Source organism: Dipodomys merriami, unplaced genomic scaffold (assembly GCF_024711535.1).
Source record: "Dipodomys merriami isolate MVZ:Mamm:240054 unplaced genomic scaffold, mDipMer1.0.p SCAF_332, whole genome shotgun sequence".
In the NCBI taxonomy this organism is placed as follows: Eukaryota; Metazoa; Chordata; class Mammalia; order Rodentia; family Heteromyidae; genus Dipodomys; species Dipodomys merriami.
Window position 1 is genome coordinate 796387 of NW_027204849.1, and position 19730 is coordinate 816116.

General features: G+C 44.6%; 1 protein-coding gene across 2 annotated transcripts in view; it reads left to right on the plus strand.

The window, feature by feature from the left end:
- The first annotated feature begins 2362 nt into the window (after positions 1-2362).
- Positions 2363-19730, plus strand: part of LOC138803080 (membrane-associated guanylate kinase, WW and PDZ domain-containing protein 3) — a 154666-nt gene continuing 137298 nt past the window's right edge. For both annotated transcript variants that reach the window (XM_069986907.1, XM_069986908.1), the window contains exon 1: positions 2363-2693. In XM_069986907.1, coding sequence (XP_069843008.1) covers positions 2378-2693 — 316 coding nt within the window. In that variant the 5' untranslated portion in view covers positions 2363-2377. The remainder of the gene's footprint in view (positions 2694-19730) is intronic.

Below are 19730 nucleotides of genomic sequence, written 5' to 3' on the forward strand. Positions count from 1 at the left end.
TTTATTGGTTGAGATGGGAGCGGGACGGAGTCTCATGACCTTTTGGGTCCAGGCTGGCTTTGAACCATGATCCTCTTGATCGGCCTTTGGAGTTACTAAGATTACAGCTGTGAGCCACTATATTCAGCCCCGAGTTCTCTTTCCAAAGCATCCTAGCAAACTCAGGGCCTGGACGCTGTCTCTGAGCTTTCTTTGCTCAAAGCTAGTGCTCTACTACTTGAGCCACAGTTCCACTTCTGACTTTTTGATCATTAATGGAGGTATTTTCTTGCTTGGGCTGGCTTCAAACCTCCATGCTCAGGTCTCAGCCTCTTAAGTAGCTAGGGTGACAGGTGTGAGTAATGGGTGCTGGCATAGTTGTTCTTTGATGTGCTCATTGTTCTGTGGATTGGGGTTGGATTTATTTGGTCATTTGCAAGGAAGGGTTAAAAATACATGTTTATGCATGAAGCATGGTAGTACTGGTTTTAGATTAGTTTTGTTGACTGGAATAACAATTTCCGTCTTCTTGCTTTTGTCATTGGGTACAGGTTGGCATTATACAAGCTAACCCGTCCATAGGCTGCCTGAGGGAACATGCTCTGAGGATGTAGACACAGCCCAGTGCGGGTATGGACCAGCCAGCAGAGATGTGGATGCTACAGGTGCTGCTCACACAGTGCACAGGCTCACACTGTGTACAAGCTCACACTGTGTGCACAGGTCACACCGTGTACAGGCTCACACTGTGTAAAAGCTCACACTGTGTGTACAGGCTTATACTGTGCATGGGTCACACTGTGCACAGGCTCACACTGTGTGCACAGACTCACACTGTGCACAGGCTCACACTGTGTGTACAGGGTTACACTGTGTGCACAGGCTCATACTGTGTGCACAGGCTCACACTGTGTGTACAGCGTCACATTGTGTGCACAGGGTCACACTGTGTGTACAGGGTCACACTGGGTACAGGTATAGGTTACTCTGTGCACTGGTCACACTGTGTGCACAGGCTCACGGTGTGTACAGGCTCACACTGTGTACAGGGTTACACTGTGTGCACAGGGTCACACTGTGTGTACAGGGTCACACTGGGTACAGGCTCACACTGTGTGCACAGATCACACTGGGTACAGGTACAGGTTACTCTGTGCACTGGTCACACTGCACAGGCTCACATTGTGCAAAGGTCACACTGTGTGCACAGACTCACACTGTGTGTACAGGCTCACACTGTGCACAGGTCACACTGCATTGATCACACAGTGTGCACAGGTCACATTGTGTGTGCAGGTAACACTGTGCACGCAGGGCACACTGTGCGCAGGCTCACTCTGGGTGTTCGAGTCCCGGTCATGGTTGGAAGGACTGGCGGAGGGAGACTCTGTCCCTGGTCCATCTACGGAAGCAGAGCCGGTGCCTGCGGGGAGGTGGCGGTTTACACAGGACGCCCGGGAGGCCAAGTGTGTTCGCTGCAGACTGGAGACCCCAGGACAGACTGGAAGGGGCGGCCGGGCCGGCGGGGGTCAGGGGTCGGGAGGCCAGGAGGGCGGCAGGACGGGGGGGGGGGTCAGGGATCAGAAGGCGGTCAGGCCGGGGCGTCAGGGGTTCGCAGGCGGGGAGGACGGCCCGGGTACCCCGCGGCCCGCACGGTCCGGCGGCCGTGTCCGCACGACCCTCGGGTCCGGAGGCCCTGGGCGCCGGGCCTTCAATAATAACGACTGCAGCGACCACGACACTGAAGCCAAGCCGGCGGCCGGCGGGGACCGGGCCCGCGCCGCCCCCCGCTCCGACCGCCGGCCACGCCCCTCCGGAGTCCCGGGCCTCGGGCGGCGCCTCCGCCGCCGCCGTCGCCGCCTCCCCTGCCCGCCGCTCCCCGCTCCCCTGCCCGCCGCTCCCCGCTCCCCTCCGGCCCCTCGCCGCTCCCCCGCCCGCTTGTAACTTCTCTCCGAACTTCAGTCATCCTAGTGCCCGCCTCTCCACCCCCTCGCCCAATCGGAGCGCCTCCTCCTCGCCGAGGGCCCGCCCCCTGCGTGCCGGAGGCCAATCCCCGGCGCGCGAGCGTGGCGAGCAGGGCCGGCTCCCGGGCTCCCGGCCTGTGACGGCAGCGCGCCGGGCGCCGCGCGGCGGGAGGGGGCGGGCCGGGCTGAGGGAAGGGCGCGGGCGGCCGGCGCGGGGAGGCGGCGGCGAGGCGGCGGCGGCGGCTGCGGTGGGTTTGAAAGCGGCAGTCTCCGGGCGGCGCGGGCGGGCGAGTGCCGCTCTCCGCGCCCCGGCTCCGCGGCTCCGGGCCCCACCGCGGCCTCTCCCGCCGCCCGGGCCGCCGTCGGCGCGCCCCCCCCTCCCCGCCCGCGGCGGCCTCGCGGCCCGGCGGCGCCCATGCCGCGGCGCGCTGGAGATGTCGCGGACGCTGCGGAGGAAGCGACACTGGCTGAGCAAGGTGCAGGAGTGCTCCGTGGCCGGGCCCGGGCCCGGCGCCGACCTGGGCGCCGAGGTGCGCGGCGGCGCCGAGCGCGGCGAGTTCCCGTACCTCGGGCGGCTGCGCGCGGGCACGGGCGCGGGCGGCTGCGGCGTGGTGTCGGGCCGCGCGCCCAGCCCGGGGGACGTGCTGCTGGAGGTGAACGGCACGCCGGTCAGCGGGCTCACGCTGCGGGACACGCGCGCCGTCCTCCGCCACTTCCGCGAGCCGGTGCGCCTGCGGACCGTCAGGCCGGGTAGGCGGCGGGGATGCGGGGCGGCGGGGATGCGGGGCGGCGGGGATGCGGGGCGCGGGGATGGACGACGGGGCGCGGCGGCGGCGGCCCGGCCTTCCCGCGCCTCCCTGGGAGCCCCGGCCGGCCCGAGGGCGGGGAGGCGCGGCTGCTTCCCATCTTGACTACCGGGAAAACTGAGGCCTGCGCGGCGGCCCTCCGACGGGGGAGGGGCGGGGGTCGCGGGGTGCCCGCCGTGCCGCCCGCGGGCGGGGCGCCTCCTCCCCGCCGAGCGCTCTGGCTCCGGAGGAGAGTCCCCGCGCCGTCCCCTCACTTTGCTCTTTTCCCAGTCCGGGCGCTGACCCCCGGCCTCTGACCCCGGTCTCTCCGGGCACAGCCCGGCGCCCGGCCCACACGGCTGTCAACAGCTCTGGCCTGTGGGGCCGCGGTTGGAGGAACAGAGTGCGCGGTGCGCAACACACCCACAGCCTCCCGGAGCCGCTCGGCCCCTCCGCCACGCCCGGGTCTGGCGGATGGCGTTCGAGACGTTTCTAATCCGGATCGCTCCCGGGGGCGCGTCAGCCCAGCGAGGCTCTCTGAGACACACGTAAATACAGGGGAAAACAGTCGAAATACACGTAAAATACACGTGAAATAGACGTAAAACACACAAACCACACGCGAGCACACTCAAAACATGTAAAACACACAAAACACAAACACGTGAATATACTCAGATCACGTAAATATACGTGAAACATGTAAAACACACGCGAAATACACGCAAACACGGAGCACAGAAAAGGCCTGCCTCGGGCCCGGGGCCGGTCTCGAGCAGGTGGAGCACGGCTCCTGTTCCATAGAGGAGGAGGAAGGTGGGTACTCCAGATCGTTGTGACTTCTTTTTGTTAGGCTGGAGAAAGCGCCTTCAGATTAGTTTGGTGCCAAGTCACACATATTTGACCTTCACGTAAGATTTAAGACAGCGTGTCAGGTAGTAGAATGTGTGCAGCGATGTGAACTACATCAGATACGCTTCCTGTAGCCAAGACTGCAGTTGGCAATCTGCAGTAAAACGTTGCTTTCTTGGCAACCAGAAGAAACTGTCCCTCTTCTAATAGGACAGAGGGAATAACTTATAACTACATTCTGTAATAATGAATGATAATAGGCCTTTTTTGTATGTATTGATGTTCGAACTCAGGGCCTCTCTCTTACTTGGTAGCTGTTCGGCCACTTGAACCACACCTCCAGCTCTTGTTTTTGTTTTTGCTTGAATTTGGTGGTACTTTAAAGATGTACTCTGCCGCAGTAATTTCTAATGGATACCACTATATCTGTGTCATTTGAGATTACAGTTCTTGGTTCTAAGCAAGTTATAATTTAAAATTTTTAATCTCTTGTTAGATATAATATTAAATGGCTTTGCTTAAGAGCAAAATCTATTTTATACTAAAATAGATTTTTTTCAGGCTATACATAAGGACTTAAATATTAGAAATTAAGAATTTGAGGCTATCTGTAGAACTTTGGGTTTATTAAAAGCAACAGGTTACCTCTAGAGGGAATAAGAATCTGTACTCTTGTGATTCATTTGGACAAGGATGAAAATATGAATTTTAAGAAAAAATTTGCTCTACTCATTTTTCCTTTTCTTTAAACTATGAGATTTTTCAGTTTAAAAGGTATTACAAATTATACTTAACTTTCTTGACTAGTGACTGTTAACTGTACTTTCATAACATGTCATTTGAAATTAGCACAATTAAAGAGGAAAACAATCATTTCTGAGAGGTGAGGTTAATGGAATGATTTTATATTGTCCTCTGCCCAGCCCCTGGTGGAAGGATGGGCTGGGCTTAGGCTGTAGCTGCCCCCTCCCCCTTCTAACCCTCTACTGCCCATTCTGTCCTGCTATCCGAATCCTGCCCAAGCCAGTATCCCATGATTTAGGGAAGGTTCTTTCTGGCAATAGCTGTATTTAGCTTTGACTTAGAATAGTTTTCCCCCCTTTTGTTATAATCTTTAATGGATCATTAAAAATAGCTCTTTAAAAACTTGGTTCCTATTTGAGGCTTTTCCTGAGAGATTGAGGGAGTTTATTGTTACAATACTACTACAGTACTTAACAGTACTTTTCTTGCTTTTAGAATAAATCTTTAGATCTGCCTATTGCTTGACCCATTTAATCACCTGATTCTTTGTTGTTGTTCCTGGGTCTTTAACTCTGGGCCTGGGCATTGTCCCTCAGCTCTTTAGCTCAAGCTGAGCATTCTACTACTTGAGCCACAGCACCACTTCCAGTTTTCTGGTGGTTAATTGGAGATAAGAGTCTCATGGACTTTTCCTGCTGAGGCTGGCTTGGAACTGCCATTCTCAGATCTCAGCCTCCTGAGTAGCTAGGATTACAGGCATGAACCATCAGTGCCCAGCTATTCACTTCTTAATATACCTTTAAATACATGTTTCAGCAGTTGTAAGTTGCATGGCTTGTTCCAGTTGAAGATTGAGCTCTGCTCTAGTCTTTAAGTGTGTGAAGACATCGCCTGCTGCTGTACTCTATCTAGGGATGAGAATCACAGGGAACCAGTGGTACAGTTTGCTTTAAATGACATATAATTATAACTGTTGGTAAAAGTTCCCTGTGAACTCTGGGACATCCAGTGTCTAGGGGAATTTTGTTTAAATGAAATTATTCCTAGAAACACATTCCCCTTTGGTTAAAAAACAAAACAAAACACCGTATTAGGTGCTTTAAATAAGGAATGTTTATAATATGCAAATAATGAAAACTGTCTTCACCTCTTGGGTTTTGTTGTTGTTTTTTGGTTTAGTGACTAATTCAGGGCTTCCATGGGTTTTGTTATGTGTTTGTAAAGTCTGAAGAAGAGAAGAAGAGAAATAAGAGTTAATTGCTAGCACATATCTAGGTTTGCAATGTCAGAAGTTATTGGATACCGTTTTTTAAAAATTAAGAATAAAACCAGATATTGGGCAGAGCAGCCCCCTTTATTAGGGACAATAGCATGATAATTTATCATCTTTACATGAAAAGTCACCACTTTTCTAAATTTTTGTAATGTTATTGTTGCCACTCTAAAGGTCTTAAATACCTTTGTGACTCAGGTTAAGGATTCTTGATATGACATCTCTGGTCTGGGTCACAGACCTGTAGGAAAGAGGCTGCAGAACTGAGCTGCTTAGATTTATTGACTTCTTGTATATCATTAACATCTTTGTACTTAGCTTTTTTTTTTTTTTTTTTGGTGTCATTCTGTAGAGTTCTATGTCTAGATATCTTATAGATAGCTCATATATTTAATTTTGTTCACTTTTATATCAATTTGGTTGCTTTACTGATCTTCTCTTTACATCTAGACTTCTTACAGTTGAGTCTACTAAATTTCACTTACTTTTTGTTTTTGCTTTTGGGTGCTGATATTTGAACTCAGAGCCTCGGTTCTGTCCCTGAGCTTTTAGCTCAAGATTAGCACTCTACCACTTGAACCATAGCTCCACTTCTGGCTTTTTTTTTCCTCCATGGTTAATTGGACATAAGAGTCTCAAAGATTCTTTCTACTCAGATTGGCTTCAAACTGTGATTCTCAGATCTCAGCCATTAGCCACTGCCACCCAGCTGTTTAAGTTTTTTTGGGTTTTGGGTGTTTTGTTTATTTTTTTTTTGGTGCCAGTCCTGGGACTTGAACTCAGCCTGGGTGGGCACCGTGCCTGAGCAGCTTTGTGCTCAAAGCTAGTGCTCTACATCACTTGAGCCACAGCCCCACTTCCAGCTTTTTCTGAATAGTTTATTGGAGATCAGAGTCTCATGGACTTCTCTGCCTGGGCTAGCTTGGATCCAACATCCTCAGATCTCAGCTTCCTGAGTAGCTGGGATTACAGGTATCAGCCACTAGTGCTTGGCTGTAGAAGTATTTTTTAAAAATTACTGGCTCATGCCTGTAATCCTAACTACTCAAGAGGTTGAGATCTAAGGATCAAGGTTCAAAACCAGCCCAGGCAAAAAAGTCCATGAGACACTTATCTCCAATAAACTACTCAGAAAAAGCTGGAAGTGGGGCTGTGACTCAAGTGGTAGAGTGCTAGTTTTAAGCATAAAGAGGCTCAGGGACAAGGCCCAGCCCCTGAATTCAAGCCCCAGGACTGGCAAAACAAAACAATAATTTCTTGTGATTTTTCATGGAATAAACACACTTAACATTTGGCCTTTTCAGTTTTCAGATCTTTTTTTCATTTTATTCAAATTATTACTAAAACTGATTTTTTGGAACATATAATCTTCATAACTTCCTGTTATGAGAGAGAAATTCTGTTGCTTCTTAAAAAATCTGCTTGATACTTTATGTAAATCAATGGTATAACAAAATTTGGTATGGGTGGTAAGCTTTTCCATAGCTTTTCAGTAGCTTGGAGAAGAGACTTGTTTGTGAAGGAAGAGACAAATCCACAAATTGCTTTTCTGGTCCTTGAAGAACAAATACTATTCAGAATGCTTTCTGTGAAAAAGGTGCTTATTTTACTTTTACAGAGACAATGCCAAGTTGTATTACTGGGACACATTTCTCAACCAACACTTAGTGGTGCCCCCACAGCACACTGTGTCAAAGTGAGTCAGAAATGGTCTGGTTTCAAGAATCACAGAACTTGGTGGAATACCACCTACCTGTAAGAAGGGCTTTAGCTTTTCCCATTTTCTCCCTCTATTTAAAACTCTCTAGATAAATTACACCATCCACTTCCAGAAAGATTGGCCCAAGTGATAGGTTGTATAGCATAATGTCCTATAAACGCTGGTGAGCTGGGGCAGGAGTCTGAGGTGAAAGGGGGATATGTAGGTGTACTTGAAGCCCCATGCTGATCATAAAAATAGGTAACATGAGTCTTCTATGCCACTAGTATTGGAGTAATTCTCTATTTTGGTTTAATGCTAGATGAAGTAACTTGCTTGTATTAAAAATAGTTTACCAAAACCATTTATCTTTTAATTCTAAGAAATTATTCCCAGCACCTATAAACAGTGAATTTGTGGAAGAGTGAACATGATGTAAGAGAAAAGCTCTCATTCTTATTTATGTGTTGGTAGGGTCTATGCTACTGTCCTTTTCTGACTTGGCTGGTTAGAGAAAGGATTATGAAGAACTACAAACTTACCTTGGCTTTGAAAGATGGACATGTTTGAGTAGAACTTGGGTGTCTTCAGTAGATAGATAAGGAGAGGAGGAGAAAAATAGTATAAAACATTGTACAAGGTATACCATCTGTATAGTTCCATTGTGTGTTGGTATAAAAAAATATTGAATTTTGTACAGAATTCACACTATTAAATAATTAGAAAATAGGAAGGAGTCATTAATTGCCTAAGTGTGTAGGTAGCTCTATTATGAATTATCTCTTACTTAAAAAATTGAACATGAAATGTATTTTCTCCTAGTAATAATGCTGACAAAGGTCTTAATATTTTTAGTGCCTCTAGCTGCATTTAACTCATAATGTGGCACTATGAATATTCTTCTTAACCCATAATGTAGCTGATTTTATATTATCATTAGTACCACTTTTTTGGTTAATGGGTTTATTTGAGTTGCTTGGGAAGCCTAGCCAATTTTATAGGAAAAAGCAAATTGCTAGTGTAGTTAAAGGGACTGAAAATATACTTCTACTCTAACTCCGGCTAAGTCGTAGCTAATTGGCTGCCGGTTTCAGGTGGTCAGTTTATCAGTTTCCCTCCCACCCCGGCACCTTGGTCTGAACACAGCCACTAACCCATTGCAGTGGCTCTGAGGAGAGTCTCCCACTGTTTCAGTCATCCCACACCAGGGGAATGCGGACTGCACCTGGGGGCTGTAAGTTGACTTGTGATATCTAATACTGGAGAAATGGCAGGTTGTATTACAGATTTTTTTTTTAACACACACCAGAAATAGTGTTCAGAAAGAAATAAAAGAATATAACCTTCTGACACAATTTATTTGCTTTCTACAAAATTGGATGTTTAGGATTTTTTAAAATGTTATGTAATGGGAAGGAATTGAAAAATCTAGAATCTGTTTTGTCTTATTGCCAAGGCTGTAGAACATGAACAGTAACTGAGCTGCATAAAATTCTCTGGCATTTAAAACTCATTGCTATGTTTTTTTCTATGTGCATAACATTTTAAAGTTTTTTTTTTTTTTTTTGTTTTGAGTCAAGAACATATGTATCTTGTTTTGATCGGGAATTATGTATGACTGAAAAATTAGATTTTACTATCCATGATGACATGTAACACAAGTAGTTTTATGAAATGAAAATACCAGGGAGGAAAAGTGTTTGTTAGTATATAATTTATGTTTTTGAACTTATATAGAATTAGGTCAAATTTATTTTATTTTTTCTTCCACTACAGTATTTTGCTTTTGAAATGCTACTGTTACAGAGTAGTCCTAAAGAGATTTTTTACTCTTTGGATATAGTTATGTAATTAGTAGTAGGTATTTTGTGACTGTGTAGATATCAGGAAAAGTATAAAGTAAATAAAATTGGAATTCACATGCCAGCTATGAGAATTCTGTAGCAGGACAAACTTTACTGAAGTTAATTTTAGGCCAAGAAGAAATTTTCTGACTTAAGCACATAAAAATCCATGTTGATCTATTCTCAGGTGATGGTCACTTGGGCTATTGTGTGGCTCTCTTGTCTTCCTACTTAGCTTCTTTCTTAGCTAGACTCTGGGCATACTAAAAAAGGTAGCTCTGAACTCTTAAGTCATAAGAGCTCCTTAAAGTTTACTGACTCTGGGTTTTTACAATACCAAACATTATTTAGAAACGTGGATAGGCCTTGAACCTATCTCTTAGACCAGTTGCCAGAGGTATTCTATTGGTCAGGTGTGGTGACATGTCAATTTTGTAGCCAGGTATAAGTAGCGCTACATTAATAAATGAACTTTAGGAGGTAGAGAAGTGCAGAAAATGCTCCTAAAATGCAATCTATCTGAATTGGAGGCCAACAATATAGTACATAGTTAAAAAGCTATTAAAAATAAATGTACATTATAGACTAAAACTGAGACACTGGTTTTGTCAGATATTATATCTGATGTTTTTAATCTAAAGCTGTTTCCATGTAAAAATTTATGCTTAAAATTTGAGATGTAGATACCTCGATACTTACAACTTAGACATACTGCTTATAACATTTTTTTTTTTTTTTTTTTGGGTCCGGTCATGGGGCCTGAACTCTGGGTCTGGGCACTGTCCCTTAGCTCTTCAGCTCAAGGCTAGCGCTCTACCACTTGAGCCACAGCGCCACTTCTGGCTTTTTTCTTTTTGCTTATGTGGTGCTGAGGAATCGAACCCAGGGCCTCATGCATGCAAGGCAAGCACTCTACCACTGAGCCACCTTCCCAGCCCCTGCTTATAACATTTTTATCTTTAAAAAACATCAGATAAGATTCTCTTAATGCCGCTGTTCTTGGGTAGATAGATGGAATACTTTGGAGGATCATTTAATTACTATGGTAGCAAGAGAATGATTATTAGTCTAGTTAAATAATGAAGTTTTTAGATTTAATATTATGTCATTTTGGCAATGAAATTCTGAGCTAATTGCTTCCCAAGGTATTTTGCATTTTAAAACATAGATTGAGGCAGAATCATTACTATATTATTCCTAAGGGCACCCTAATAATACCTTTAACTATGATCTCAGAAGTTCTACATAAAGGAACTACCTTACTGATTCCTAACTATGAAATACTATTTAAGTGGGGTATAATTTGGTACCTATTTAATTATTAAAAAAAGTTATTTGGTAGAATTGCAGGATAAAATACAACCCTCTTTGTTTATATTTCTGCTTCCACTGGGGAAGCAGAGATACTCCAACAGGCTAGGGGTGGAGAGCCGAAGAGGGGGGTGAGTGCTCTAAGTGTTATTTAACCCTGTTTTGTATTTTTTTTTGGTCGGTGGTGGGGCCTGAACTCTGGGCCTCAGCGCTGTCCCTCAGCTCTTCAGCTTAAGGCTAGCTCTCTACCACTTGAGCCACAGTTCCACTTCCAGCTTTTTCTGCTTATGTGGTGCTGAGGAATCAAACCCAGGGCTTCATGCATGCAAGGCAAGCACTCTACTGCTCAGCCACCTTCCCAGCCCCCGTTTTGTATTTTAATTACTGTATTAATGTCTTTAGCTTTGGCACTATAAAACAATCTTATGTATTTAGTGTTATTATTACTAGTGCCTTTGTGGCACTTGAACCCAGGGCCTGGGTGCTGTCCCTGAGTTTTTCACTCAAGCACTCTACCACTTAGCCACAGCTCCAATTCTGGCTTTTTTTTTTTTTTTTTTTGGCTGGTTAATAGAAAGAAGTCTCATACTTTCCTGCCTGAGCTGGTTTCAAAGCTCAATTTTCAGATCTCAGTCTCCTGAGTAGCTCGAATTATAGGGTTGATGATGATGATAATGATTTACAGGGCCTTGGAACTGTGACCTCCTGCCTCAGCCTCCCATATACTAGGATTACATTATATGTCACCATTCCCAGCTAAAAATAATTGTAACATTCACCTTTATTTTAAGGGTAACATGCACAGTAGGTGTTTTGCTCAGTGTCATCTAATAGTTGTATCTTTAGTGAATACTAAATATTTGTAGGTTATTGGCAAATATAGTTATTGTACATGAAAGTACACATCCATGGGATTCAGTGTGATTTGCTAGAGGAAGAATAATATAGAGCCAAGGGTGGTGAACATATGTGATCCCAGCACTCCGTAGGTTGAGGCAGAAGGATTGAGAGTTTGAGACCAGCTTGGGATATATAGTTGAGTTCTAGGCCATTTGGGTTACATAAAGAAGTTTTGTCTCAAAACACCAACCAACCAATGAGAGGGAGAGAGGAGAGAGAAAGATAGATAGAGATAGAGAGACGGAGAGAGAGACAAAAGAGGCCAGGAAGGGAAGAGAGGAAAGAAGAATGAATTATCATAGGAGGGACTTCATATTTTTACATTAATTTAAACCTCCCAAGAATGTATTTTGATTGCATTTGGAAAATTCCTGCCAAAAGGCCTATAATGAGCAGGGCACTTGATATTAATTTGGTGAATTGATTACATCATGAAATCCATTAAATATTTTCCCTTCCTTTGTTCACAGCACTGTATCTTAACCTATCTCAGTAGCTTTTGTCAGAAAACATTGTCAAAATATTAATTTTAGCTAAGGATTCTATTCACTAACTTTAATATTTGATATAGGAAGGAATGCATGAACCTGCTAATGAAAGTTTACTTTCCTCTGAATACAGTTAGGGTTGCTAGCAAGCTACCTTACAAAGTAATGGTAAGGGTAATGTGACAAAATGTGTCCCTTTGGTAACATCCTGAGTTCAGATCCTCTTGCTCTGAGTCCAGTAGGAATGTTCTGTGGGGACCTGTTGTGGTATCCTTGCTGTCATTTCCTGAGTAACAACCCTGTGTCAGGCATTCTACCTGCCTCACTTGGTTCAGAGAACGTACACTGTCATTCACGTCTTCCTGAGGGGAAGTTTTTTTCCGTTGTGGAGCTTGAACTGTGGGCTTGGGCGCTGTCCCTGCGCTCTTCAGCTCAAGGCGAGTGCTCTACCACTTGAGCCACAGCGCCACTTCCCGTTTTCTGATGGTTTATTGGAGATAAGAGTCTTACGGACTTTCCTTCTGGGTTTGAACCGCCATCCTCAGATCTCAGCCTCCTGAGTAGCTAGGATTACAGGCATGAGCCACCAATACCCGGCCTGAGGGAAGCTTTTAGTCAGGTGGTATTTCTCCCTATATACAGGAGGGAACATTAGGTCTTTTTCATTTTCTGGCTAGAATATTAGTATGCCTTTCTTTTGTAAAAGGAAAAACTCTACAATCCTGAATTGTGTGAGTGGGTGTTAAATGCAGTAAAACATTGGGCAAGTACTTCATTGTTAGTTCTGTTTTTAAACAGTTTGTAGTGATATAGTTAATCTGTTCAGCTAAACGACATGATTTCACAAGAATTATTAAGCAAGTGGAAAGTCAGTCTTAATCTTGCTAGTTGTGAGAGAACAATTCAAGCAGGTAAATCTTAAGAGCCTTGCTACTTTCCAGATGAATATACTGGGAGGGTTGCATACTCAGTATTGGAAATAATACCTTGTTCTCTAGTTGCCTGGCCTCTTGCTGTGTAATTCACTAGCCAGGAAGGGGTGTGTTAGCACACTCTTCCTGAGACAGGTAGCTGAGAAAATGTTCTAGGGTGGATCAGAAAGACTGCGTAAGTAAGTATGCAGTCTCTTTTCAAAGTGTATGTCACTTGAGTACAATTTAGTCAGGCTAGATAGAAGAGGCACTCGTATCCATGCCGACCTGTCTCCCTGCAGGCTTGAGTACTGAACCAACAGGCAGTTCAAAGCATGGGTGGGGTGTTGCCACTCGTACTTTGAGTGTTTGTGCTATTAGGTTTCTGTTTGGGCTTAGTCAGTCCAGTCAGTACCCTGCTCTGTAGGTAAGGATGTGATGGTCGGTCTACTGGTAAGCAACGCTGGCAGATTGGAAACTAGAACCCTGGTCACTCTTTGAGTGCTTTGGCTTCTGACATAAGAATGTGGAAAAATGGTGGAAAAAACTGAACTGTTCAACATGTTCTCCTTTTGGTATCTGCATTCTTTTAGAAAGAAGTGTAATCTGCTAGACTCGGTTTGCCAGGCTCTCGGCCTGCGTGGTGTGCAAGGGGCAGTGGTTGTAACCCAAGGGTTGGAGCCCGTGACAGATTTTCATGGTGTGTCTAGCTTTCCATAGTGCTATAGCTTATGGCTAAGCTTTAAACAATCACAAAGTTGTTGGCTTAGTCCATCAGTTAAATATTTAAGTATGTATTTTTGCTGGACTTAGAGAACTACTTTTCCTGCTCTTCCCCATGCTTTTAGTAAACTCTGTCTGAGTAGTTGCTGCTGTGCTATAGGTTGACCTCAGAGCCTGCTTTTTGTATCCAAGCCTGAACCGGAGACAGCTGCCCTTTTACTTTTCCCCCTTGGCTTGTTAGGGGGATAGCTTGGGGAGATGTTTAGGGCAGAAGATGAATTATGGGGCTCTGTCTCAAGGAGCCTCAAATGTGGCTGGTGTTAGTGGGGGTGGATGTGGCTGGCAGGAAGGACTGTGCTCCTGCAGGGTGAAGTCAGGTAGATGTTAGATCTAGCCACCGTTGAGGTTCGAGAGCTCAAATGTGTGAGGACAGGGTGGGGTGGGGTGTGTGAGGTGGGCATTCTGTGAAGCTGGTGTTCACTAGGGGAGATGAATAGGCTAATGCTTAACCTCCAGTGTGTGAGCGAGCATCATGAGTGTGGGCATAATTACTCAAACACTGTTGGTTTGCAGTCAGGTGCAGTACAGGAAACAAAGGGCTGAAGGAGGGAATTAGTTGTGTAGGCAGTCCTTGAAAGGGTGGGGGTTGGACTCTGGGCTGAAAGCGTCAGAGAATGACTTCCAGTACAGTTTGGAACAATTGGCCACGGAAGTTGCCACTTGTGCCACAGTCAGGCAGTGGCACTTGGGTTGTCTGTGAAATGGGATGAAAAAATGCCACCAGAGTTCTGCTCAAGGGTGTCACTGCCACCACTGTTGCCATCTTAGCTGCACCAGCCTCTGTGTGGCAGTGCTTCCTGGATGCTCATGAATACCCCATCCGCCACCACCGCTGCTTCTGCTTGCCTGCACAGTTAATTCGAAAATGATTCATTTTCAGCATTTATGGCCTTTGATTTTTAGCATTAATGTATTTATCATTTTATACAACTTAGTTCTTAATAGTGGCTATGTTTAACAACTTAACAAATCCCTAAAAGTTTAGCAGTTGCTCTTGCAAAAGGAAATATCAGCTGTGGTTTATTGCTGCAGAACCTCTCAGTTGAAGTCCCTCACTCTAAATGGAAAGTCTCTTTTTGTCTTAGTTCAAAGCTGGTGTCTAGACACTGATACCTTCCTAACCTTGTTTATAGGCTGAAATCAGCCAAAAGCCACAGATGATGGGCTTTCCTTCACCTCTGTCTTCTCTGTCTCGTATCTGGCATCTTAGTAGTGGAATCCAGTCTGCACTGGGCAATTAGCTGCAAAAGAGTCTGGAAGACGCAGTTTGGTTTTCTAGCTTGGTCATTTCAGAAAGGCCTACCACGGGGTGGATTGAATGTCAGGCTCTCCTTTCCCACATACTCACTTTGAGCATCGTATTTTAATCACAGTCTATTCTTGATAACTTACTGTTATTTCTTGTAATTTTCTTTTTGAAATGGCCAGGAGTTGTAATAATGATAGAGATAGTGGATTTTAACATCTGCAGTGACCTGTGTTCAAGGTTAGTTTTATTTCACCTACCTGCCACACCTGCTGCTAGCATCTGCAGTGACCTGTGTTCAAGTTAGCTGTGTTTGACCTGCCTGCCATACCTGCTGCTGTACGGTCAGGCTTTCAGGTCATTTGACCCCAGCCTTCCCGGCAGGCCACGGACATCTCTGACAGGGAGAGCACCTTAACCAAATCAACAGTTTATGAGCTGGCCAGCAGTCTGTGCTTCCTGTGGCTTAGAGAGACTGCCCAGTAGGAAATTTTCCTGGGGATCTGAATTCAGAGTAAAGAAAAGATTTCTAATTGGGAGAAAGAGCTTTAGCTGAGAGTTTTTACCAGGGGTGCCTGGGCCTGCACGGCCATACTTTTACAAGACCATTTCAAGGTCTAGGAACTGACCACGAGGTATAAAGTTTCAGAAGGACAAGGACAATAGTTTTTGGGATCTTTTACAGATCTTTTAGGTGACTATAGTTAGTAATAATGCACTATGTGTTTCAAAATAACAGTAAGTTTAGTTCTCCCATAAAATGATCGGAAAACAGGTGTGTTAATGAGCTTGATTTAATCACCATGTTTTTTTTTTTTCCATAAAGACTCCTATCTGTAATCCTAGATTCTCAGGAGGCTAAGAGGATTGAGATTCGAAGCCAGTTCAAAAATAACCAGTGAGGGGGCTGGGAAGGTGGCTCAGTGGTAGAGCACTTGCCTTGCATGCCTGAGGCCCTGGGTTTGATTCCTCAGCACCACATAAGCAGAAAAAGCTGGAAGTGACATTGTGGCTCAAGTGGTAGAGTGCTGGACTTGACCTGAAGAGCTGAGGGACAGTGCCCAGGCCCAGAGTTCAGGCCCCTGGACCAGACCCCCCCCCAAAAAAAAAAAAAAAAAACTAGTGAAAAAGCTGGGCTGGAGGTTTGGCTGAAGTTCGTGATATGGGGCCAGTCATAAAGCATGAGGCCTTGAGTTTAAACTCTGGTACTAGCAAAAACCAAATACAACCCCCCGCCAAATTACCACATTATATCCCATAATAAAATTATGATTTGTCAATCAGCAAATGCATATTAATTTTAAAACCTTCATTTTACAAGATCAGTTATTCTGGACAGAAATTGAGCAGATTAAATGGGTTTTCTTACAGTGCTGGGAATTGAACCAAGGGCCTTTTGCATACTAAGCATATGTTCTACCACTGAACTATATTCCTGGCTAGGGTTTTTTTTTTTTAAGGCAGGGGTGAGGAGGTGGATCGGTCATGGGGCTTGAACTCTGGGCCTGGGCGCTGTCCCTGAGCTCTTGAGCTCAAGGTGAGTGCTCTACCACTTGGCCACAGTGCCACTTCCAGTTTTCAGGTGGCTAATTGGAGATGAGTCTCATGTATTTTCGGCCCAGGCTAGCTTTGAACCGAAATCCTCAGATCTCAGCCTCCTGAGTAGCTAGGATTACTGGCACCTGGCTTTTTTTCTTTTTTAAATGAAAAAAAAATTCAGGAATTTTGCAAGTTGTCAAATGCAAGTATACAAGTTGCATTCAAGTATAAGTAAATGCAACCAAAGATAATACTGAAAAGTAATTCTTAACTAATTCTTGTTATTACGTGGCCCCACTGTTTGTGGTACGAGGTCTTTGCATCTGTTATGTCTGAGGATAGAAATGCTGCAGAATTGCTTGCCACTGTGTTTGTCTTCCCAGCTGCTGTCACTGTTGTCCTTAGCAGTGACCAAATGCAGTGATTGTGGGCTGTGGGGAAGACCACCATGAGCCTTGTGCACACTAAAATTATAGAAGAACCTGGTGTGCTGGGGAGCTGAGTGCTGTTAATAGCAGAGCACTAAAGACAGAGGAACATGAACTCTTCCCCAGCTGCAGTCATCCACACCTTGGAGTATATAAAACTAAATTTCCCTGTTACCGACTTTATTCTGCATTATGTTTATGTGCTAACTGCTCATGTGTCTTCTACGAAGAGGAGGCAGTGCAAGTTTGGGCTCACATTTTCTGGAATAGGGTTGTAGGTGATGAAGCCAAAGACGTGAGAGGGTGTGACCTATGTGGGAATTTGTAGCTTCTTAGTAAGGAGTCTGAGCACATCTTACCCTGCAGTGAAACTTGAAATCTCTGATGAGGATGCCTCATGTCAATATCTTTAATATTTTGTGGTATTTTTTACCCATAAGTATTATGGTAATTGTAGCTGCATGTACACAGAGAATCTTTCTTTAATCGCAGAGACGAGAGCACAAGAGCACTAGACGGGAGGGTGGTATCTTCACTGCAGCCTGCGGACCTCGGCCGGAGCCATGGCCCCAAAGCTCTTGCAGCCCGTGATCTGCTGCCCTCACATCAGTTTGTCTTCTCTATACTCTGCTTCTTCCACGCGTCTCTGCTTTCTAGAGGGGGAAATATACTGACTTTGTGTGGTCTTGCCAGCCAATCCTAGCGCTTCTTAGCTTTCCACTGTAGATGATTGGCCCCTGGCTTCGGTTGCAAACTTGCAGAGGCATTCTCTTTTCTGCTGTTTGTCCTGGCTGAGAGACTCAGGAGCTGCTCTTACGCTCACACACACTTTGTTCATCACTTCAGAACATTTTCTAGTTTTTAAACCAGCTTACTTTATGTATCTAGTTAGCAGTGTGTATATGCAGGATTAGGTCTTATTATGGAGTATTTGAAAGCTAGTCATGAAAGTTTGCACTTTATCTTAAAGCCAATGAAAACAGGCAAATGATTTTGAGCAGAGGTGTTTGTAATTAATAATAACAATAAGATATAGTTTTTCTGTCACCGATAGGTAGGTCAGATAGAGAGTTGGAGATTGGCATGAAAAACTTTAAAGGAAGAGGAGGACATCCCAGGGTGGGTGGATCTGATGCTTGTAGGAGGCAAGACGGCAGTGTCAAAGGTAACCCATTTTGGCTGGGCACCAGTGGCTCATGCCTGTAATCCTAGCTACCTAGGAGGCTGAGATCTGAGGATCATGATTCGAAACCAGCCCAGGCAGGAAAGTCCATGAGACTCTTATCTCCAATAAACCACCAGAAAACCAGAAGTGGCGCTGTGGCTAAAGTGGTAGAGCGCTTACCTTGAGCTGAAGAGCTGAGGGGCAGCACTCAGGCCCAGAGTTCAAGCTCCACAACCAAGAAAAACAAAACAACAACAAAGGTAACCCATTTCAAAATACAGGGCTGACAGAAAAAGGGAGATCAGCAAGGACAGCTGATTGGGGAAGAAAATGATTTAGGTCCTGAGTAGACTGACAGTTAAATGATTATAGAATTTATTCTTGAGATTTGACACCGTTTCTTGAATTCAGGATGAAATTCTTAGGGTTCCAGTCAAATAAAAATGATAAAAATTATGACTGAGAAAGTACATGGTTCTGAAGGAGTGATTATCAAGTGTGATATATAGATAAATATGGCATTGGCTGTAATTTGTTTTAAGTATAACATTGTCAAGTCACTTTTAACTAATTGCTATTGAATTTGGCAATTAGGAACTCCTGGTGACCATTTCGTGTCAGATGTATTGAGATATAATTTATATACAGTAAAATTACCCCCTTTTGTCCTTCCTTCCTTCCTTCCTTCTTTTCTTCCTTCCTTCCTTCCTTCCTTCCTTCCTTCCTTCCTTCCTTCCTTCCTTCCTTCCTTCCTTCCTTCCTCCTTCCCTCCCTCTCTCCCTTCTTTCCTACCTTCCTTCCTTCCTCCCTCCCTCCCTCTCTCTCTCTCTCTCTTTCTTTCTTTCTTTCTTTTTTCTTTCTTTCATCTAGCGTTTGAACTCAGGACCTTGGCACTCATTAGGCAAGAGCTCTGCCATCTGACTCATGCTCCTGCCCCTCTCTTGACCTTGTTTAGGAGACTTAATTAAGTTACTCATTTGTTATTACCTTAGATTATCATCGTTTCCTCTTTCTATTTATAAATATGAGACCGCTAGTATGAGAGTGAAAGTAAGTTGAGTTGAGAACCATATCCTATGCATATTTACTTTTCCTACTGTCTTAATATAGTGCTTGTGTCTGGATTTGATTAGAATATATAAAGACCTGTCTGAACTTCTGCAGAGAAATTCCGTGAGAGAGTATTGTAGTGAATCCTATGTGATAAAAATTGGAAGCACAGTGATCATTGTACTACTTTAGCATCCATGAACAGAATTAGCTTTTTCGTTAATTTTAAATTTTAAATTGTGATTATAAAGGTGATATACAGAGGGGTTACAGTTACGTAAGTCACCCCCTCTCTTGTTCCCTCCCAGTTTTTCCCTCCTAGAATGAGTTTTTTTCTTAATTAAAAATTTGTAATGGTAATTAAAAAGGTGATGTACAGAGGGGTTACACTTAGTTAAGTCAGGTAATGAGTACATTTCTTTTTAGACAGTGTCACTCCCTCCCTTGTTCTCTCCCAGTTTTTCCCTCCTAGAATGAGTTTTTTTCTTAAGGAATATCAAAGGCAGGCATCAGTGGTTCATACCTGTAATCCTAGTTTCTTAGGAGATTCAGAACAGCCCAAGCAGAAAAATCCACGGGTTATGGCTCAAGTGGTAGAGTGCCAGCCTTGATTGAGAACAAGAAGCCCTGAGTTCAAGCCCACACACATACGAAAGAAGAAAAAAGTTTCAAGATTTTAAAGTGGATGACACTATAGGAAAAATGTATATTATAGTGTGTCTAGCAAACTTTTTACTGCATCATTAGTTTGCTGAGAGGAATTAATGTT